Source organism: Enhydra lutris, unplaced genomic scaffold, assembly GCF_002288905.1.
Source record: "Enhydra lutris kenyoni isolate GAN:26980312 unplaced genomic scaffold, ASM228890v2 scaffoldscaffold7, whole genome shotgun sequence".
Classification (NCBI taxonomy): domain Eukaryota; kingdom Metazoa; phylum Chordata; class Mammalia; order Carnivora; family Mustelidae; genus Enhydra; species Enhydra lutris.
This window is the reverse complement of record NW_019154091.1, coordinates 39,379,517-39,397,290: the sequence shown is the minus strand read 5'-3', so window position 1 is coordinate 39,397,290 and position 17,774 is coordinate 39,379,517. Positions and strand designations below refer to the sequence as shown.

The 17,774-nt window shown below is 43.1% G+C and overlaps 1 protein-coding gene across 3 annotated transcripts in view; it reads left to right on the top strand.

Annotated features, from left to right (window-relative positions):
* Nucleotides 1-17,774, top strand: part of LOC111142125 (heme binding protein 1) — a 68,417-nt gene that overhangs the window by 37,844 nt on the left and 12,799 nt on the right. For all 3 annotated transcript variants that reach the window (XM_022495106.1, XM_022495105.1, XM_022495104.1), the window contains 2 exons: nt 7,645-7,783; nt 9,561-9,741. In XM_022495106.1, the coding sequence (XP_022350814.1) occupies nt 7,645-7,783; nt 9,561-9,741 (320 nt within the window). The remainder of the gene's footprint in view (nt 1-7,644; nt 7,784-9,560; nt 9,742-17,774) is intronic.

Genomic DNA, 17,774 nt, shown 5'->3' with positions numbered 1-17,774 from the left:
CTCCCCGCTCAGCACCTCCTATGTTAAAGGACTGTGTTGTCTGAGGACCCAGTTCTGGTACTCAGTGCAATGATGGTCACACAAAAGCCCTCAACCAGACTGTAGTCTGGGTTCTTCACGCAGCTATAACCAGAGCCGGGTCACTTCATCTGTCTGTCTCTGAGTTCCCTCAGCTGCACTTAAAATGACCAAGTTGAGCCCGGATCAAGGGCTGACACATTCAGATGCCTACAAGCATCCAGGCAGGCTCTGGAAATGAGTGAAGCTGCCTGTGTTAGACTCTAAGGCAAGGTGGGGACTGAGGCAAATCCAAGAAAGAATTCGGGGTCCCCTCTACAAAGAGCAGCCATGTTGCTATGCAGGGATATAAACCAGGATTGCCAGATTTTTAAGGAAAACCAGAAATCCAGATTCTTCATGTGAACTCTCCTAAGTTAGAATTAATGTATTCAACAAGTAACTAAAATTTGTTCAGTACCATCTATGTACATCACTCTTACAGGCAGTGGGGATAAAGCAATGAATAAAACTAACAAAACCCCCATCTTCGTGGAGCTTACATTTTAGTGGCTAATGCACAAGTAAACAGGTCAAATACGTCGATATCAGCTGCTGATCAAGGCTATGAAGAAAAACAAGCGGGGAAGGGAGGAAGGAATAGGGAATTTGAGGAATGAGGCTGTGGTTTCGAGTGGGGCAAATAATGTCAGTTTTACCTGTTTGCCTACCAATGTTCATAAACTGCAGGCCACAGGAACTGTCTGTGGTGAGACCCTGCCTGTGTGAGGTGCGTGTGCTCGTCTGTGGACTCAGCCCAGAAATGTCTAGGATGCTTTTTGGCCCTAACGCTTAAAGAATCCCCATGTTACCAACAGCTCCCAGAGAGCTCTCCCTTCTGTAGTAGAATCCAGCTCTCTGGGTCTTTTTGGGGTAACAGACAATTGCCAGTACAGGGTCTGGGCTGCTGTACCGTCTGTCTGTCCTCAGATGCCTCCCCTGCCCATTCCCTGGGTCTCAGTCTGGAGTCTGGAGTGGGGGTCGTGTCTCAGTCTGGAGTGGGGGCTGATTCCAGTTGCCTACATCCCAGGCTCCAGTGTCAGATAACTCGCGGTGAGGTTCACCCAGGGGGAGGCACTGGTGGGAGATAAAAAGGTGGAAGGAAAGAAAGAAAGTGTTTCTCCCTTTCTTTCTCTGAACTATCAGGTCTCTGGCACCAAGAGTTTCTCCGCAGCTCCAGCTCTTTCTAGACAGGCCACCGTGGTTCTAGCTTCTTCCAAGTAACCCAGGTCTCTGAGCTCTGGTAACAGTTCTCGGATAAGCATCTTCCCTCAACCTTTGATGGGAACATGGTGCCGTATGGAATATTGCTACCAGGCTGATGCAGATCACTTAACCTGAATGTTCTTAGTTTCTGCAGGTGTAGAACGGGCATAAAAATACCTCTCCCGGGGCGCCTGGGTGGCTCAGTGGGTTAAGCCGCTGCCTTCGGCTCAGGTCATGATCTCAGAGTCCTGGGATCGAGTCCCGCATCCGGCTCTCTGCTCAGCAGGGAACCTGCTTCCCTCTCTCTCTCTCTATCTCTCTCTCTGCCTGCCTCTCTGTCTACTTGTGATCTCCCTCTGTCAAATAAATAAATAAAATCTTTAAAAAAAAAATACCTCTCCCATCTACTCCCAGACCAACCATAAATATTACATTTTTTAAAAAACATGAAAATGCTTTGTAAATTCATACACCCTACAAATGTGGTAATACCATTCAGTCAGACAGAACTCAGCTCTGCTCTTCCTAGCTGTGTGGTCAAAGGCAACTTGCTTAACTTCTCTGAAGCCAATCACGAGAGGAAATAACAATTTGTATCTTATAAGAATGTTTGGGAATTTCAATGAGATAACCAGCTATAAGTTGTTCAGCAAAATACCTAGTACTTGGTAGGGTATGGTAACCGTTGGCTTCCCCTTAGTTTCACAGGTAATTTCAGTTAAGTTACTTAACCTCCTAAGCACTGTGAACCCTGAAATCTCTCAGCTATGAGAATGACCGTGCCTATGTGACAATTATGTAACTATTCAAAGATACTCAAGCCTTTTTTAAAAAGTATACAAATTCAGGAGATTATTACTTTGAAGACAGACTCTCCCTGGAATTATCTCTCTTGCCCCGGGTAGCATCTGGGTCAGGAATCGTTGCCCATTTTCTTGGGCCAATAGATGGCAGACAGTGGGCCCTATGTAGCTCAGGTTCGGGCTAACCATATGTTCAGGACTGATTGTGATGGGGAGATCCGGGCTGCTGCAGAGCTTATCAGGTGCCTTCCACATTGCTTCAGGAAGGAGGTGGGCACACTGCTCACACTGTATTGAATTAGGTGGGTCTTGTGGATGCACAGAGCAGGACTGATATTAATAACTGACATCTTAATGGGATTTTTTTCCCAGCCTGTGCACATTGGTTAGGACCCGACTGCCCAGGGGTTTGAATCCTGGCTCTACCACTTGCCCACTGTAACTCAGTCATGTTACTTAACCCCTCGTGCTCCAGTTTCACCTGAAAATAAAGATAAAAACACTCACTTCTTCACAGGATCATTGGAGGGATTGCAGGAACAAATTCATGCAAAGTATTTAAAACAATACCTGACACATAGAAAGTCCCGAGTTAGGTGGGCTATATTATTTTTTCTTATGATGAGAAATTATTGTTTTATGATGAGAAAGCTGGCTTCCAGAATCAACATGTTATACCCACCCCAGCAGGTGGCAAGAAAAAAAATTGACCTCGCAGAGAACCTTGCAAATTCCATAGCAAGAGGCATTGTTTCAAGATCCCAGTCTGGGATTTGAATTTGACCAGGGTTCCTGGGGAATGTTGAAAACTGGTGTTTGCGGCCTTAGGCCAAATCCATGTCTGATTGGGAGCATAAGCTAGCAGAATCTGGGACAGAGGTGGGCTGTTACTATGTTCCATGTGACAAGGACACACACTAAAGACACTAAATTGGAAGAATCGAATGTGTTAGCTGTGTTAACTTAGGTGCTTTATTTTCTGCGGAAATAGAACTCTATTTAAATTCTCCCTGGAGAGGGACGCCTGGGTGGCTCAGTTGGTTAAGCAGCTGCCTCCAGCTCAGGTCATGATCCCAGTGTCCTGGGATCGAGTCCCACGTCAGGCTCCTTGCTCAGCAGGAAGCCTGCTTATCCCTCTGCCTCTGCCTATGCGCTCTCTCTCTCTCTCCTTCTCTGACAAATAAATAAATAAAATCTTTAAAAAAAATAATTTAAAAAAAATTCTCCCCGGAGAGCTGGGTAGTTTTGCAATGTCCCTCTCTCCAACCTAAATCTTCACGGTGATCCAGTGGTTCAAATGAGTTTATGGACACAAATGCTATCCAATTAGGTGGGACCTTCTGTAGTACCACCTTAAGACATTGTGAGTTTGCTTTTCTCCCGCATAGGTATAATTAGACTAATTGCTCATCTGTCTACCCAGCTATGTCTATTCTATTCCTTGTCCTTCGAGTAAAACCAGGTTTTATGCCACAGCCTCCTTTCCCACAAATACTCCTATTACCTACTATATGCAAGACATGGTACTAGATGCTAAGACATACAGTGGTAAACACAGATAGCCCCTGACCCCATGAGGCTTATGGTTACAGGTGGAGGTTAAACGCATTATTATTCAGTTATAATTACAATAACTCTTGTGTTGTGAAAGTCCAGGGGTCTATAAAAAATATCATGGGAACTTGTTTTAAATGAGGATCCTCTTTGAGGAAGTGACTTTGAGGTTGGCACTTTTGGGATAAGTAGGGGTCCATCAGGCAGAGACAGGAAAGAGGTACTCCAGGCAGAAGGGGCAGGTGCAGAGGCCCTGAGGCAGGAATGACCATGGCATTGAAGGAAATAGCAGAAGGCCAGTTAAGTGTATGCCTTCAGCTCAGGTCATGGTCCCAGGGTCCCGGGATCAAGCTCCTTGCTCAGCAGGAAGTCTGCTTCTCCCTCTTCCTCTGTCCCTCCCCCCTGCTCAGGCTTTCTGTCATTCTCCCTCTTGCTTGCTTTTTCTCAAATAAATCAATAAAATCTTAAAAAAAAAAAAAAAAAGGACTGGTAGAATTATCATGGGGGCCTTGGCTCTCCGAATCAAACTGGATTCTTTTCTTGGTTGCCTTTCTTCTCTTGCCATGGACCTTCTGCCTGGAGAAGAGTCTGAGAGCACAGATCACCTGTAGGATCCCCAGAACTCCTTTCTGTGCCAGGACCCCTCCCACTCAAAATCCCACATTTGGATCACAAAGTTAATTGAACGAATTTGGGGTAGATGAAACTGACCTGTACTCAGCTCACCGTCACTGGAACTATGCTCACAGAATCCTCCCTATGGCAGCCTAGGAGTCCTCCAGGGGTCTGGCCCAGCCAGAATCTGCAGCCCCCTCTCTCACTGTGCCCTGCTTGACAGGGTTTGCTCCAGCCCCAGCGAACCAGCTGTGTTCTACCCCTCGGCTCTTTTCCACCTGTGCTGCCTGCTACCTGAAATTGCCCTCCCCAAACTTGCAGAACATTTGCTACATCATATGATAATTTCATAATCTTCTCGCCACCCCACTAGACTGCACATATTGTCTTAATCTCCAAATCCATAGCACCTGGCAGAGGTCTTCAATAATATTTCTCAATAAATCCATGCATCAGTGACTGGATGTCCAGTTGGATGATCTTTAAGAACCTCAAGGTTCTTAGATCAGCCTGGACCTAGCCGAGCACATCAACACACACCTTGCCCCCCAGAATAACCAAAGTAGTCCTGTTCTGTGTTCCCACGCTGCCCTGCCTCTCCTCTTAAATATATCATCGGATTATAACCTGGTTTTTCTATTAGACCAGACCACCCCCCTCCCAATGTCAGAAACTGTATCATTCATCACTGCTGTATCTTAGCACAGGGCACAGGGCACAGTGCTCAGCACATAGGAGAAGCTCCATTGTTGTTGGTTGAATTAATAAGAGAAGAAAAGAAAGAATGAAGGAAAGAGCCAGCCAGGTCTTTTCTCCAGTGAGAGCTTGTCATCAGTTTCTCCATTTGTGAGAGAAGAAGCTGCATTCAATGACTTTAGCTGCCCCTGTTCGGAGCTGGACACAGACATCCAAATGTCCAACGAGAAGAACTAACTCAGTAGCCAAAGGAAGATGCTTAAAAGCATTCCCATCATCCCCCATACAGTACCGAGCCCGGCAGTTAACATTAGACTAGGGTTTGGAGATTGGAATTCTGGTGCTCGCTTCGGCAGCACATATACTAAAATTGGAACGATACAGAGAAGATTAGCATGGCCCCTGCGCATGGAGATTGGAATTCTGGTGCCAATGTCACCACTTAGTAGCTGTGTGTTCCTGGGGAACTTAGTCCCTCTGGTGCTTCATTTCCTCTTTGGGAAATTAGTTTGATTGGACAAACTTTAAAATGGCTTTCAGGCTGCAATTCTGTGATTCACAGAGTAGCGTTTCTGGAATTTTAAACACGAGTGGCAAGACTCAAAGGGACCTCAAATGAAGGGTGAGTCTAGTCTCTGCTGTGACAGAACCAGAAAGGGCAAAATACCCCAGGTTTATACAGCACGGCTTGCTACTGAAGGCCCTTTGGAAATGCAACACTTTCCAAGGGGAGGACCTCACAGCCATCCCCTGAATGACACAGTAGATTTGATTTGGAGCCTCTTGATTCTTAGTCTCGTGCAATTTCCCCTGCCCCATGTGAAGGGAAGTTGATGAAACTGGCATTCAGAAACCTTTCAGATTTCCTGGGCCCCTTTCTCACTATTCTTCTTTAATTTTGCATCACACAAAAAAATTTTTTTTCCATTCTAAACATAAAATTAGAATGTAAGTGTACTTTTTCAGACTATACAGATCTCTTAGCCCCACAGTCCTACCCACCTCCAAAGAGTCATTCTGTCCCCTTGGGAGTTGAGGACTTTCAGTCTAGGATGTCCCAGGAAGGCCCATTTGCCCAGCCGGGGCAGCCACATCTTCTGCTTATTTTTCACAATCATGAGTAAGAGAGGCAGCTCCTTAATCCATAACCAAACACCCGTTGAGCATCTAATTTACAATGCTCCATGGCATCGTTCTGGTCCACAGAGTCCACATAGTTCTTGTCCACAAAGACTTTAAGCAGATTTTTCAAACTGCACAGTGTTCCATTACCAGAGAGCAAAATCAATATAGAGTATGTCTTTCTTCTTTTGGTGGAATAGAATAAAATAGACTTGAGTAGAGTAAAAGTCAACAGGAAAGAAAGAAAAGGCTGGTATATTCACCCTCCTCCATAAGGGTGAAGTTTCATTTTGTGAAACGCTGTTTCAATCACATGTGTGTTCTTGATAAGGGCATGAGGTAAAAATACATTTCTTGTTTTGAATCGTGATTCTTTTCCAAGTTTGAAAAACACTGTCTTATAGCGTATGTTCAAGGAATACAAAATTATATCGTATGAGATATCAAAGGATAAGGAAGAGGAGAGGGGATGGAGGAGGGCCACAAGCGTCCATAAGGCAAAGGATAATGACCTTAGGACAGAGACTCATGTGGAGAGTAGTCATGAGGAGCCGGGGTCCTCCCTGGCTTTGGGAGGATAGGCAGTGGAGCTGAGCTTCAGGGGAGTACGATTTAGTGAGATGAGTTGGAATGAGGAGTCGTGTCTGGGAATAGTACAAGTGAAGAGAATGACTCTGATTCTTCTTCTTTTTTTTAATTTGGTGAAAATCGCCATGGGATCTTTTATTTTTATTTTTAAATTAAATTAATTAATTTCTTAACATATAGTATATTATTTTATATAATTAACATATAGTATATTATTGGTTTCAGAGGTAGAGTTTAATGATTTATCACTTGTATATAACACCCAGTGTTCATTACATCATGTGCCCTCCTTAATGCCCATCCCCCAGTTACCCCATCTGCTCACCAACCTCCCCTCCAGGAACCCGAGTTCGTTTCCTAGAGTTAATGGTTTGTCTCCCTCTCTGAGTGACTCTGATTCTTCTTGACCTGCAGCCCTGCTTCTAGAATGAGGCTAATCCTGGGACCTTCGAGTTTGTGACATTGTTGCTGGATCTCTTTCTTTCTTCTTTTCCAATTTTCATCTCTTTTTCCTGGTGGTCCTGTCATTCAGATGTTGGATCTCCTGGCTTGATTCTCTGATTTCCAATTCTCTTCTGTTTTCTATGTCTTTGCCTCTTTACTTGACTTTCTGAAAGATTTCCTTCAGCTTTATCTTCTAACTTCTCCCCTGAATTTTTCATTTCTGTTATATTTTTAATTTCTAAGAGCTCTTTGATCTCTGAACATCCTATTTTTATAGCATTCTGGTGATGTTGTGAGTGGCTTTGGATGCAATATCTTCTCTTATCTCTCTGAGAGTATTGATAATTTGAAGTTTTTTTCTGCTGATTCTACACTTGTAAGAAATCCCAGAATCTTCTCACGGCCCTTCATACTCCTAACTGTCTCTTCTACCCTGTCACCATGCCCAGGTTCATTATGAAAAGTTCTTTAGCCGTTCTTATAACTGGACCATCACCGCTTCTAGAGTAATAACCAGTTGCCATTTTAATTCTTTTAAGTATGTAAATTCTATCTCTAGGAAGACGTCTCCTATGAGGAAAGGACCTGTGAGGGGGGGCGGTTTGCCACAGTGGAAGTGACAGACAAGCCTGTGGATGAGGGTCTCCGGGAAGCAATGCCCAAAGTCATGAAGTATGTGGGAGGCACCAATGACAAGGGTGAGTATCCCTGAAGGATGTGGTTCTGGGCTCAGAGGCAAGCTTGCTAGGTCTCATCAGGGGAAAATACAGGGAGGGGCCACAGGGCACCTGTCACCACCTGCTTCAGTAGCACATGAACTTGGGCTCTGTGCACAAGAATGCTCTAGGGGGACCACACTGACCCCATCCAGCCTACCCCTCGGTATGTGGTCTCCCTGCTTCATATCACCTGGCATGATTCTCTCCCAGGCGTGAACATGCACTCGGGGTATCAACCCTGCAGTGCTTATAGTATCTTTGGACTGGTTGACTGAGTGAGGAAAGCCAAGTCACAGAGCCAGGCCAGCCTCAGACTTGAAACCTCCGCCTCCAGGCTGAACATCTCTGCCCAGTCCCCGGGTTGCTCAGAATCCGCAGGGCTCTGAGGCTCAGTGAGTGATGAGTATGCCAGGTCCTCGGCTCTGTTCTGGCAAATGAAGGGGCTGAGAGTTTTTAGGCTGTTCCAGTCTTAGACATGGCAGTCTGTGCTGGCCGTGCCCCTATTTTTAAAACAATGGGCCCGAAGTTTCAGTGCACCTGTCAGCATGGAAACCATATTTAAATATGAACTTAACTCTAAAGCTCTCTCATTTGGACTGCCCTTTAGAATCAGTGCAGACCCCAAATGGGTCCAAAGCAAGGCAAAAGAAAAAAGAAAGGTGATGTTTAATTTTTAGGATATTTCTCAGGCTGATGATTTAGAAAGTCAGAAACTGGTATTAACCTCAGTAGCATTTAGTAATACCAAAGTAGACAGGCTTTGGACAATAAGTCAACCAGTAGGAGGTCAAGAAGAAATCTTTTCCTTCTTAATGTTGTTGTAATGTTTTTTAGAAGAATATTTGTATAAAAATGATAAAATCCAGGGCGCCTGGGTGGCTCAGTCGGTTGAGCATCCAACCCTTGGCTTCAGCTCAGGTCGTGATCTCAGGGTGGTGAGATCAAGTCCCACGTTGGGCTCCATGTGCAACACAGAGTCTGCTTGGGATTCTCTCTCTCTCTCCTTCTGCCCCTCCCCTCCCAAATAAATAAAATCTTTGAAAAACTAAAAAGTTTTTGTGTGATTAAACATTAAACATAATGTGATTAAACATTAAAGAAAATCTTGAAAATAACAAAACAGTACCCCAACCCATCTTTTTTATTGCAATCATTGTTGCCATCTGAATGTATTTCTTTAGAGCTTTTTAATAAGCCTTTAAAATGTAATCATAGTGTTTGTGCAATTATGTATCCTTCCAGTATTTACAGTTACTTATAGCTATTTTCCACTAGTGCTAAACAATCTTCTTAAGTGTGGTTGTTGACAGCTACATTATATTGCATTGTGTACCTGTAATTTAGACATATTCCTGTTTTGAACATTTACATGGCTCCCAGTCTCTGACAATTATAAATTCTGCCGTAATGAATATCCTATTACCTACAGCCTTTAAGATATTTTGGATTACTTTCTTAAAATTCACATTTAAACAGAAGGTAATTAGATACTGATAGATTTACAGTCTTGATATGTATTACCAAATAATTTTTTCCAAACAAGTTGAATCACTACATTCCTATTTCCAGTATATACAAATAAGAGCTGTTTTATGTATATCTGACGATATAGTTTTAACACCTGGAAGGTTTGTTATTAATTTCAAGAACCAAAAATACTGTCTTGGAGGAAGAATGAGACTAGCTGATCTTCCACAGTCCTGAGCAAGTTCTGTCTGTAACAGCCCCCTCACTCTGTGGGGATTTATGTTTTCAGGAATCGGAATGGGGATGACAGTTCCTATTTCCTTTGCTGTGTTTCCTGATGATGATGGCTCCCTCCAGAAGAAATTAAAAGTCTGGTTCCGGATTCCAAACCAGTTTCAGAGCAACCCGCCAGTTCCCACTGATGACAGCATTAAGATCGAGGAGAGGGAAAGCATCACCGTCTATTCCCTGTAAGGAATTGATTTTCTAGTCATCAGAGGGTAACATCTAATCTCCATAACCACTCCTTGATCATCTGCAATGAGCATTTGCATTACATTTATATTTTATTCCAGTTTTATTGAGATATAATTAGCCTATAACATTGTATTGACTTCAGGTGTCCAACATATAATGCTTCAATATATAGAAATATTATGAAATGTTCACCACCATAAGTTTATTTAACATCCATCATAGTTATAATTTCTTTTTCTTGAGATGAGAACTTCACAGATCTGCTTTCTTAGTAACTTTCAAATATACATGACAGCATTGTTAACTATCGTCACCTTGCTTTGTATCACATTCCCAGGACTAGTTTATCTTATAGCTGGAAATCTGTACCTTTGGACCACCTTCACCCTTTCTCCCATTCCCCTCCCACATCCCATCTCTGGCAGCCACCAATCTCTTCTCTGTATCGATGAGCTCAGTTGTTGTTATTTTTTTTTAATTGTACATGTAAGTGAGATCATATAGCATTTTCCTTTCTCTGTCCAAGTTATTATCACTTAGCATAATGTCCTTAAGGTCATCCACATTGTCACAAATGGCAGAGTTTCTTTCTTTTTTTATGGCTGAATAATACTGCTTTGTGTATAGACATACCACATTTTTATCCCTTCATCTCCTGATGGACCCTTAGCTTGTTTCCATATCTTGGCTATTATAATAATGGGGCAGTGAACATGGCAGTGCAGATAGCTCTTCAAGATAGTGATTTCATCTCTTAAAAAAAAAAAATTTTTTTTAAAAAAAAAAGGTAGTGATTTCAATTCCTTTGGCTAGCTATCCAGAAGTGGAATTGCTGGATCCGAGGATAGTTCTACTTTTAACTTTTTGAAGAACCTCCATATTGTCTTCCACAGTGGCGGCACCAATTCCCATGACAACAGTAATGAGAGTTCCCTTTTCTCCAAAGGCTTGCTAATACATATTTCTTGTCTTTTTGATACCAGATTCTAATAGGTATGAAGTAATATCTCATTAGGGCTTTGATTTGTATTTCACTAATGATGGGGGATGTTGAGCACCTTTCCATGTACCTACTGGCCAAGTGTATGTCTTCTTCAGAAAAATGTTCAGACCCCCTGCCCATTTTTTAATCAGAATGTGTGGCTTTTTTGCTGTTGAGTTATAGGAGTTCTTTATCTATTTTGGCTTTTAACTCCTTGTCAGATATATGACTTGCAAATATTTTCTCCCATTGAGTAGTTTGCCTTTCCGTTATGTGGATAGCTTCCTTTGCTATACAGAAGCTTTTCAGTTTGATGTAGTCCCATTTGTTTATTTTTGCTTTTATTGCCAAATACCAAAAATTGTTGCTAAGACTGATGCCGAGGAGTTTACTCCTTATGTTTTCTTCAAGGAATGTTACGGTTTCAGGTCTTATGTTCAAGTCTTTCATCTATTTTGCATTGTTTTTTTGTGTGTAATGTAAGATAGAAGTCCAGTTTCAATCTTTTGCCTATTGCTATCCAATTTTCCAGACGCTGTTTATTGAAGAAACTATTCTTGATTTCTTTGTTGTAAGTTGGTTGACCATAGATGCATGAGTTTGTTTCTGAGCTCTCTATTCTGTTTCACTGACCTATATATTTGTTTTTATGCCAGTACAATACTGCTTTGATTACAATAACTTTGTAATATAATTTGAAATCAGGAAATGTGGTTCAGCTTTATTCTTCCTTTTTTTCTTTTCCTCCAGGTTGCTTTGGCTATTTGAGGTCTTTTTTTTTTTTTTAAAGATTATTTATTTATTTATTTATTTGACAGACAAATCACAAGTAGGCAGAGAGGCAGGCAGAGAGAGAGGAAGGGAAGCAGGCTTCCTGCTGAGCAGAGAGCCCAATGAGGGGCTCCTAACCCACTGAGCCAACCAGGCACCCCTATTTGGGGTCTTTTGTAGTTCCATATAAATATTAGGGTTGGTTTTCTATTTCTGTGAAAAATTCCCTTGGAATCTTGATGGAGATTGCATTGAATCCATAGATTGCTTTCAGTAGTATGTACATCTTAACAACATTAATTCTTCCAATCCATGAGCATGGAATCTCTTTTCATTTATTTGTGTCTTCTTCAATTTTCTTCATTAATGTCTTACAGTTTTCAGTGTACATATCTTTTATCTCCTTGGTTAAATTTATTCCTAGGTGTTTTATTCTTTTTGATTCAAATAGTATTGTTTTCTTAATTTCTTTATATTATTGATGAATTAAGTTAAATACTGAGTCCTGACAATTTCTCATTTCATTTTCTTCAGCTTATGGCACACAAACATTTGCATTATGTCTGACTAAATACTTTGCCATTTGCCAGATTGGCGTGGTTGGAGTATCCCCACAGTTTAGGCTGAACACCTACATTAGCCGCGGTAGGGTTCCGGGAGACTCAGGGAATAGCTAAGTCAAGCTGTTGTTTGGGGTCACAAATACATAAATGAGTATAGAATATATATCGGACTTGGGGGCTGTCCTTTTTACCCCCTGAATGCCAGAAAGGCAGGGAGTATTTGCCAGAACTGGACGGCCACCCCCTCCGTTGTTCTTTGTCCACGGTCCTGTTTCCAGAGCCTCATTTGGGGTCATGTTCCTTTTGACTATAGAGCATAACAAGTGCAGGTGGTTGCATGTCTTTATTCTTTGGGTCCCAACCCCCCTTCAGGAACTGAGTCTCTTGTAGAGAATCAGTGCCCCCTGCCATTTGTTAAAATCCTCCTTTATGACAGGCACCGGACCGTGTACAGTCACAGGCCAGGAGCTTTACCAGCATTAACTATAGGTGTGGATTTGCTTCTACTCCAGAACCAACGAAGGGAAAATAAATACACAGATAATCTTGTCCTGGACAGTTTTTGTCCACTCTCCAGGGCTTCCGAACTTACTTATTGGGCTGCCTGGCTCCAACACTGCTACCTGAGGGTGCAGCTTTCTCTGGAGCTAACACTGACGCTGGCAACCGGAGCTTGGCTGGTCTGGCAGTGGTAGGCCGTAGTCGTGCCCCCTAGAGGAAAGTGCGTGTACTGCAGCCGAGCCTCTACTCCAATCATCATTCAGACCTTCCTGCCTTCGCCACAGAGGCAGCGGGGAAAGCAAACTCAAACTAGGGGTAAGGAATATCTTTCCCAAGGACAGGCACTAGAGTGGGGAAGCGAGGTGGCTGTGGTACACAACTTAAGGAGGCGCCCACTTTCACAGTGGCCTAAGTACAGGATTGGCCCTGACAGTGAGGGCCTCCTTAAATCTTGGGTGCTGTGTCTCCAATGTCTCACCCTCATTCCTGCTCCCTCTTCTCCGTCTCTTCCCCACGTGTCTTGGGAGGCAGGCTGGTGTACTCTAATGAACAAGTATATTTTAGTTTGAATCCCACTCAGCCTCTCTAAGACAGTTTCTCCATCTGTTAAGTGCCCATAACAACCTCCCTCAGAGGACTTCTACTAAAGAGTATCTTTCAGTAGTCACTAAGATGCTCCTGTTTTTACAAATGACTTAATGTGTATGAGCTGTGGTAGGTTTCAGTAATTAATTATTTTTTCCCTTTGCCCTTTTGATTTCATAAGGAATGAGGTTGATGTGATTAAATCATTTCCATAAACCTTCAAGGTGGCTGGTCCGATGGTTTTCTTTTGTCCTTAACTTTTTAGTATGGAAATTTCCAAATGTATGAAAAGATAGAATAAGATAGTGAGGGACACCTGGGTGGCTCAATTGGCTAAGGTCTGCATTCAGTTCAGGTCATGATTCCAGGGTCCTGGGATCGAGCCTCACATTGGGCTTCTTGCCCAGCAGGGAGCCTGCTTCTCCCTTCCCCCCTGCCTGTTGCTCCCCCTGCTTGTGCTCTCTCTCTCTCTCTCTGGGTCTCTGAAAAATTAAAAAACAAAAACAAAAACAAAACAAAACAAAAATAAAAAACCAGAATAAGATAATGGAACCCATCATTCACCTTCAATGTTAATTGACTCAAGGTCAGACCTGTGTCATGTGTACCCTCACAACTGTCACCCCTCTATTGGGTCATTTGGAAGCAAATTCCAGACATTTTATTAATTTCATCCATAAATACTTCAGTGTGACTACTAAAGACTTTTTAAAAATACAATCATAATGTCTTATTACTCCTAAAATTTAAACAGCATGTCATTAGTGCCATGATAATAGAAAATGTCCAGCGTTCAGATTTCCCCCACTATCGGATCATTTGTTTTTAAAGTTTGTTTGAACCTGGATCCAAATAAAATCCTTCTCGGGGCTTGATCCCAGGACCCCGAGATCATGACCTGAGCCAAAGGCAGACGCTTAACTGACTGAGCCACCCAGGCATCCCTGGTCAGTATACCTTTTAAGCTTTTACTAATCCATGGTTTTTCTCACTACTATACCTTTCCATTTTTCATGGCTGCTTATGGATCATGTGTCCTGTTGTTTCCCATAGTCTGAATTTTGCAGACTGCCTTTCCGTGGTGTTTCAACATGTTCCTCTGCCTCCGGCATTGCCTGTGAGTTACTAGTTAGAACCAGAGGCACGGACGGATTCAGGCCAGCGCCTTCGGCGAGCATGTTTCATAGGTAGTGTTGTAGACCGCCACCAGGGAGTTCATCACGTTCACATGCTTCTGTTTTTGCAATACCCGTGAGTGCAGATCACCCTTACCTAGATGCCTGGCTTCGTTCAAGTTTATAAAATGACAGTGTCCTCTATTTTTCCTTCACTTTTTAGCTGGTGTCCTTTGATAAAAAGAAACCTCCTCTTTTCTGCTATTTGACTTCTCTGAGATGGAGGCACAGATAACAAGGCAAGATACCTTCTCTTTAGCATGTTGCCTTCTCTTTGCCCATTTTCAGAAGATTGATTTCATTCCTGAACATCCTCCATGGGCAAGGCGGCATTGGTCTCTGTTTTTTGAGGTTCAGTATAAACATACTAATTTCAACATAATTGATGTATTTCCGCTCCTGGCAGCTGTCCTTACTGAAGCTCACATTGTCGCATATTCGGCCTGGTCCTTTTGACAAGACTCTAGTACTCTAGGGTAGCTTACTTGCTTTCTGGTGCGACTAGATGTTTCAAACACATCTGGGCATTTCTTGCCCTAGAGCTGGAGTTTGACATTTCTCCAAGGAAGCCTGGTTCCTTATGGAGGGACAGGGTATCTCTTTAAAAGGTATTATTCAAGTCCAGTCTGTGAAAGTTTCCTATTAATTCTCTGAAACCTAAATGGCTGAATGTGATAAATAGGGCGTCTGGCATGGCTCTGTGAATTTTTTTTTTTTTTAAACCTAACCCAGGGTCTTAAATCAAGCATGTGTTATTCCTCAACTAGCCACTTGGTGTCACTGCACAGCCAAATGTGCTTTAAGAGTACCTTACCTGGAAGGCAGAGTGAAGTGGCAGAAGGCAAAAGTACTATTTCAAATACACGTAAGGGCATTAGATGGCGAAATTAAATCTAAAATGAAAGCCTTGCCTCCTTAATTCAGGCTTCCTTTTGTAGGACATGCCTCCTTAATTCAGGCTTCCTTTTGTAGGACATCATGAAGGGATGTTCAAAAGGGATTATGCGTTTTTTAGCGGTATGTATTACCAGTCAATGGATAGAAGGCTAGGAAGGACTAACACTATCAGAATCTCCTTAGTGGTCACAAGAGGCAATACAGTTATCCTCACACTTGTATGAGTGGCCACATTCCAGCTCCCTCTGGGTTCACTGCCCTGGAGGCCACTTCGATTACAGCTCAGCCTCCTTTCCACAGTGCAGTGCTGGGTTCGACAGAGACCCGTGGAAGGAGAGGGTGATGGTTTTAGTGAAATGTCTGGGCATAAAGGAAAGAGCTGGAAACCACGAGTCATTGTCGGGGTGACCTCTGATCCGATCCTAGTTCTCCTGCTCTATGGCCATGGGACCTTTGGTGTGTCACCGAACCACCTCAATTCCCCCAAGTACAAGGTGGGAAAAGAGTACCTAATGCCCAGGGTTGTCATGAGGAGGAAACATGGTATCCGTAGATGCCTACATGATGCTGGACGTTAGGTAGACACTAGGTCAGTGTTAGCCCATTTTCCTGTTCTTGACTTCATCGCTCTCCAAGAATCAGATCAAGTTTTACTAGAATTAACAACAAAAAGTCAAGTAACTACAGATATACTTCAGTTCAAACCACAACTCTAATAATTATGAGTTTTACAGCTGGGCTGTCTGAGCTTCAGTTTTCTCATCTATAAAATAGAATGTATGACACACTGTTGTTAGGGTCCAACAAAGTGTGCGTGTGATACGACTTTGTCAGCCACAGGGCACCCAGGGATGCTGCTGTTGTTTTTCTCTCTAAAGGACCAGGCCCTACTGAGGCCACTGGCAGCTTGGGAAGCTCAACCTGGAGAAAGAGAACTTTGGAAAGAACTGCTAAGCCTCTAGGGTGTTCCATATTACCGCTCAGGAGAGCGGTAGACCAGTGTTAGTCACATTCCTAGATAATTCCAGCGCCTACCTGTAATCACAGGAGGCTCTGGCCATGGGAGACATAATACAGTTTTGCCTCCTTGGTCTACTCATTGCCTAAACTCTGTCATTTTGATTTCAAGAAGCCTCACCCAACCATTCCTTTTTTTTTTTTTTAAGATTTTTATTTATTTATTTGACAGAGATCACAAGTAGGCAGAGAGGGGAGAGGGGAGAGAGAAGGAAGCAGGCTCCCTGCTGAGTAGAGAGCACGATGCGGGGCTCGATCCCAGGACCCTGAGATCATGACCTGAGCTGAAGGCAGAGGCTTTAACCCACTGAGCCACCGAGGCGCCCCTCACCTGACCATTCTATCAAAAGTAGCACCCCTTCCTTTTCTGTCCTCTTACCCTGCTTGGTTTTTCTTCTCTTCACTTATTCTCATCTGCATTATATACCTATTTGTTCATGCATTTATTGTCGTCTCCCTCAATAGAATATTCTTGAGGGTAGGGCCTTAGGCTGTCCTCTAGTAAGTGCACAGTTAAAAGCTGAGGAATAAATAAGCAAGTGAAAGTCTTGGTCCTTGCCTTCCCTGCACTTACCTTTTCCTTTCTTTTCCTTTTCCTTTCTTTTTTTTCCTCTTCTCCCTAAAGATCTTGGTCCCTTCCCATAGCTTCAACTGTAACCCTTCCATCAGTACATCTCCAACCTGACCATCTCTTCATCTCCCTCGAATGCCTTAACATTCATCAGACTCAACATGATGACCAAGATGAGGCCATTTACACATGTATTCATTCAGTCAAAAAACCATGTATTCATTATTCCCTTGTTCTGTGCCAAGAATTTTGTCAGTGCTCAAAATAAAGCAGGGAACAAATGACGTGTCCACTCTTTGAAGCAGGAAAAACTAGTTTTTCCTAGTGGGGAAAATAGATGAGAAACAAACATCTCTGATATTTCAGGCCTGTGTTATTAATTTTTTAAAAGATTTTATTTATATATTTGTCAGAGAGCAAGTGAGTGAGAGAGCACAAGCAGGGGGAGCAGCAGGCAGAGGGAGAAGCAGGCTCCCCACTGAGCAAGGAGCCCGATGTGGAACTCAATCCCAGGACCCTTGGATCATGACTTGAGCTGAAGGCAGATGCTTAACCGACGAGCCACCCAGGCGTCCCAGGCCTGCGCTATTTCAGAGATGAGAAGTGGTCTTTGTGGGTGGAAATTATAAGGAAGCATATTTCTTACTGAACAGCCTTCCGGCATAAAGTTTCTACCAGTAGGACGGACAGGACACAGGGTGAGGAAGCCTTGGCTGGAGGAATTCAAACACCATCTGCACAGATGTGCAGCAGTTACACTGAGTAATGTGTGTGCTCAGCGGCAAGTTTGTCCCATTTGGCACATGTCTGTCGAGTACCTCTGACACTGAAGCCACCTCACTTCTAAGAGCCCTGCCAGTGACAAGATTCTGAATCTAAAACCTAGTTAATCACCATTTCCCCCTACAACGGGTCAGGTGTCCCACCAGTCCTTTACAAACAGGTCCTTGGAAGTGGCTTCAGT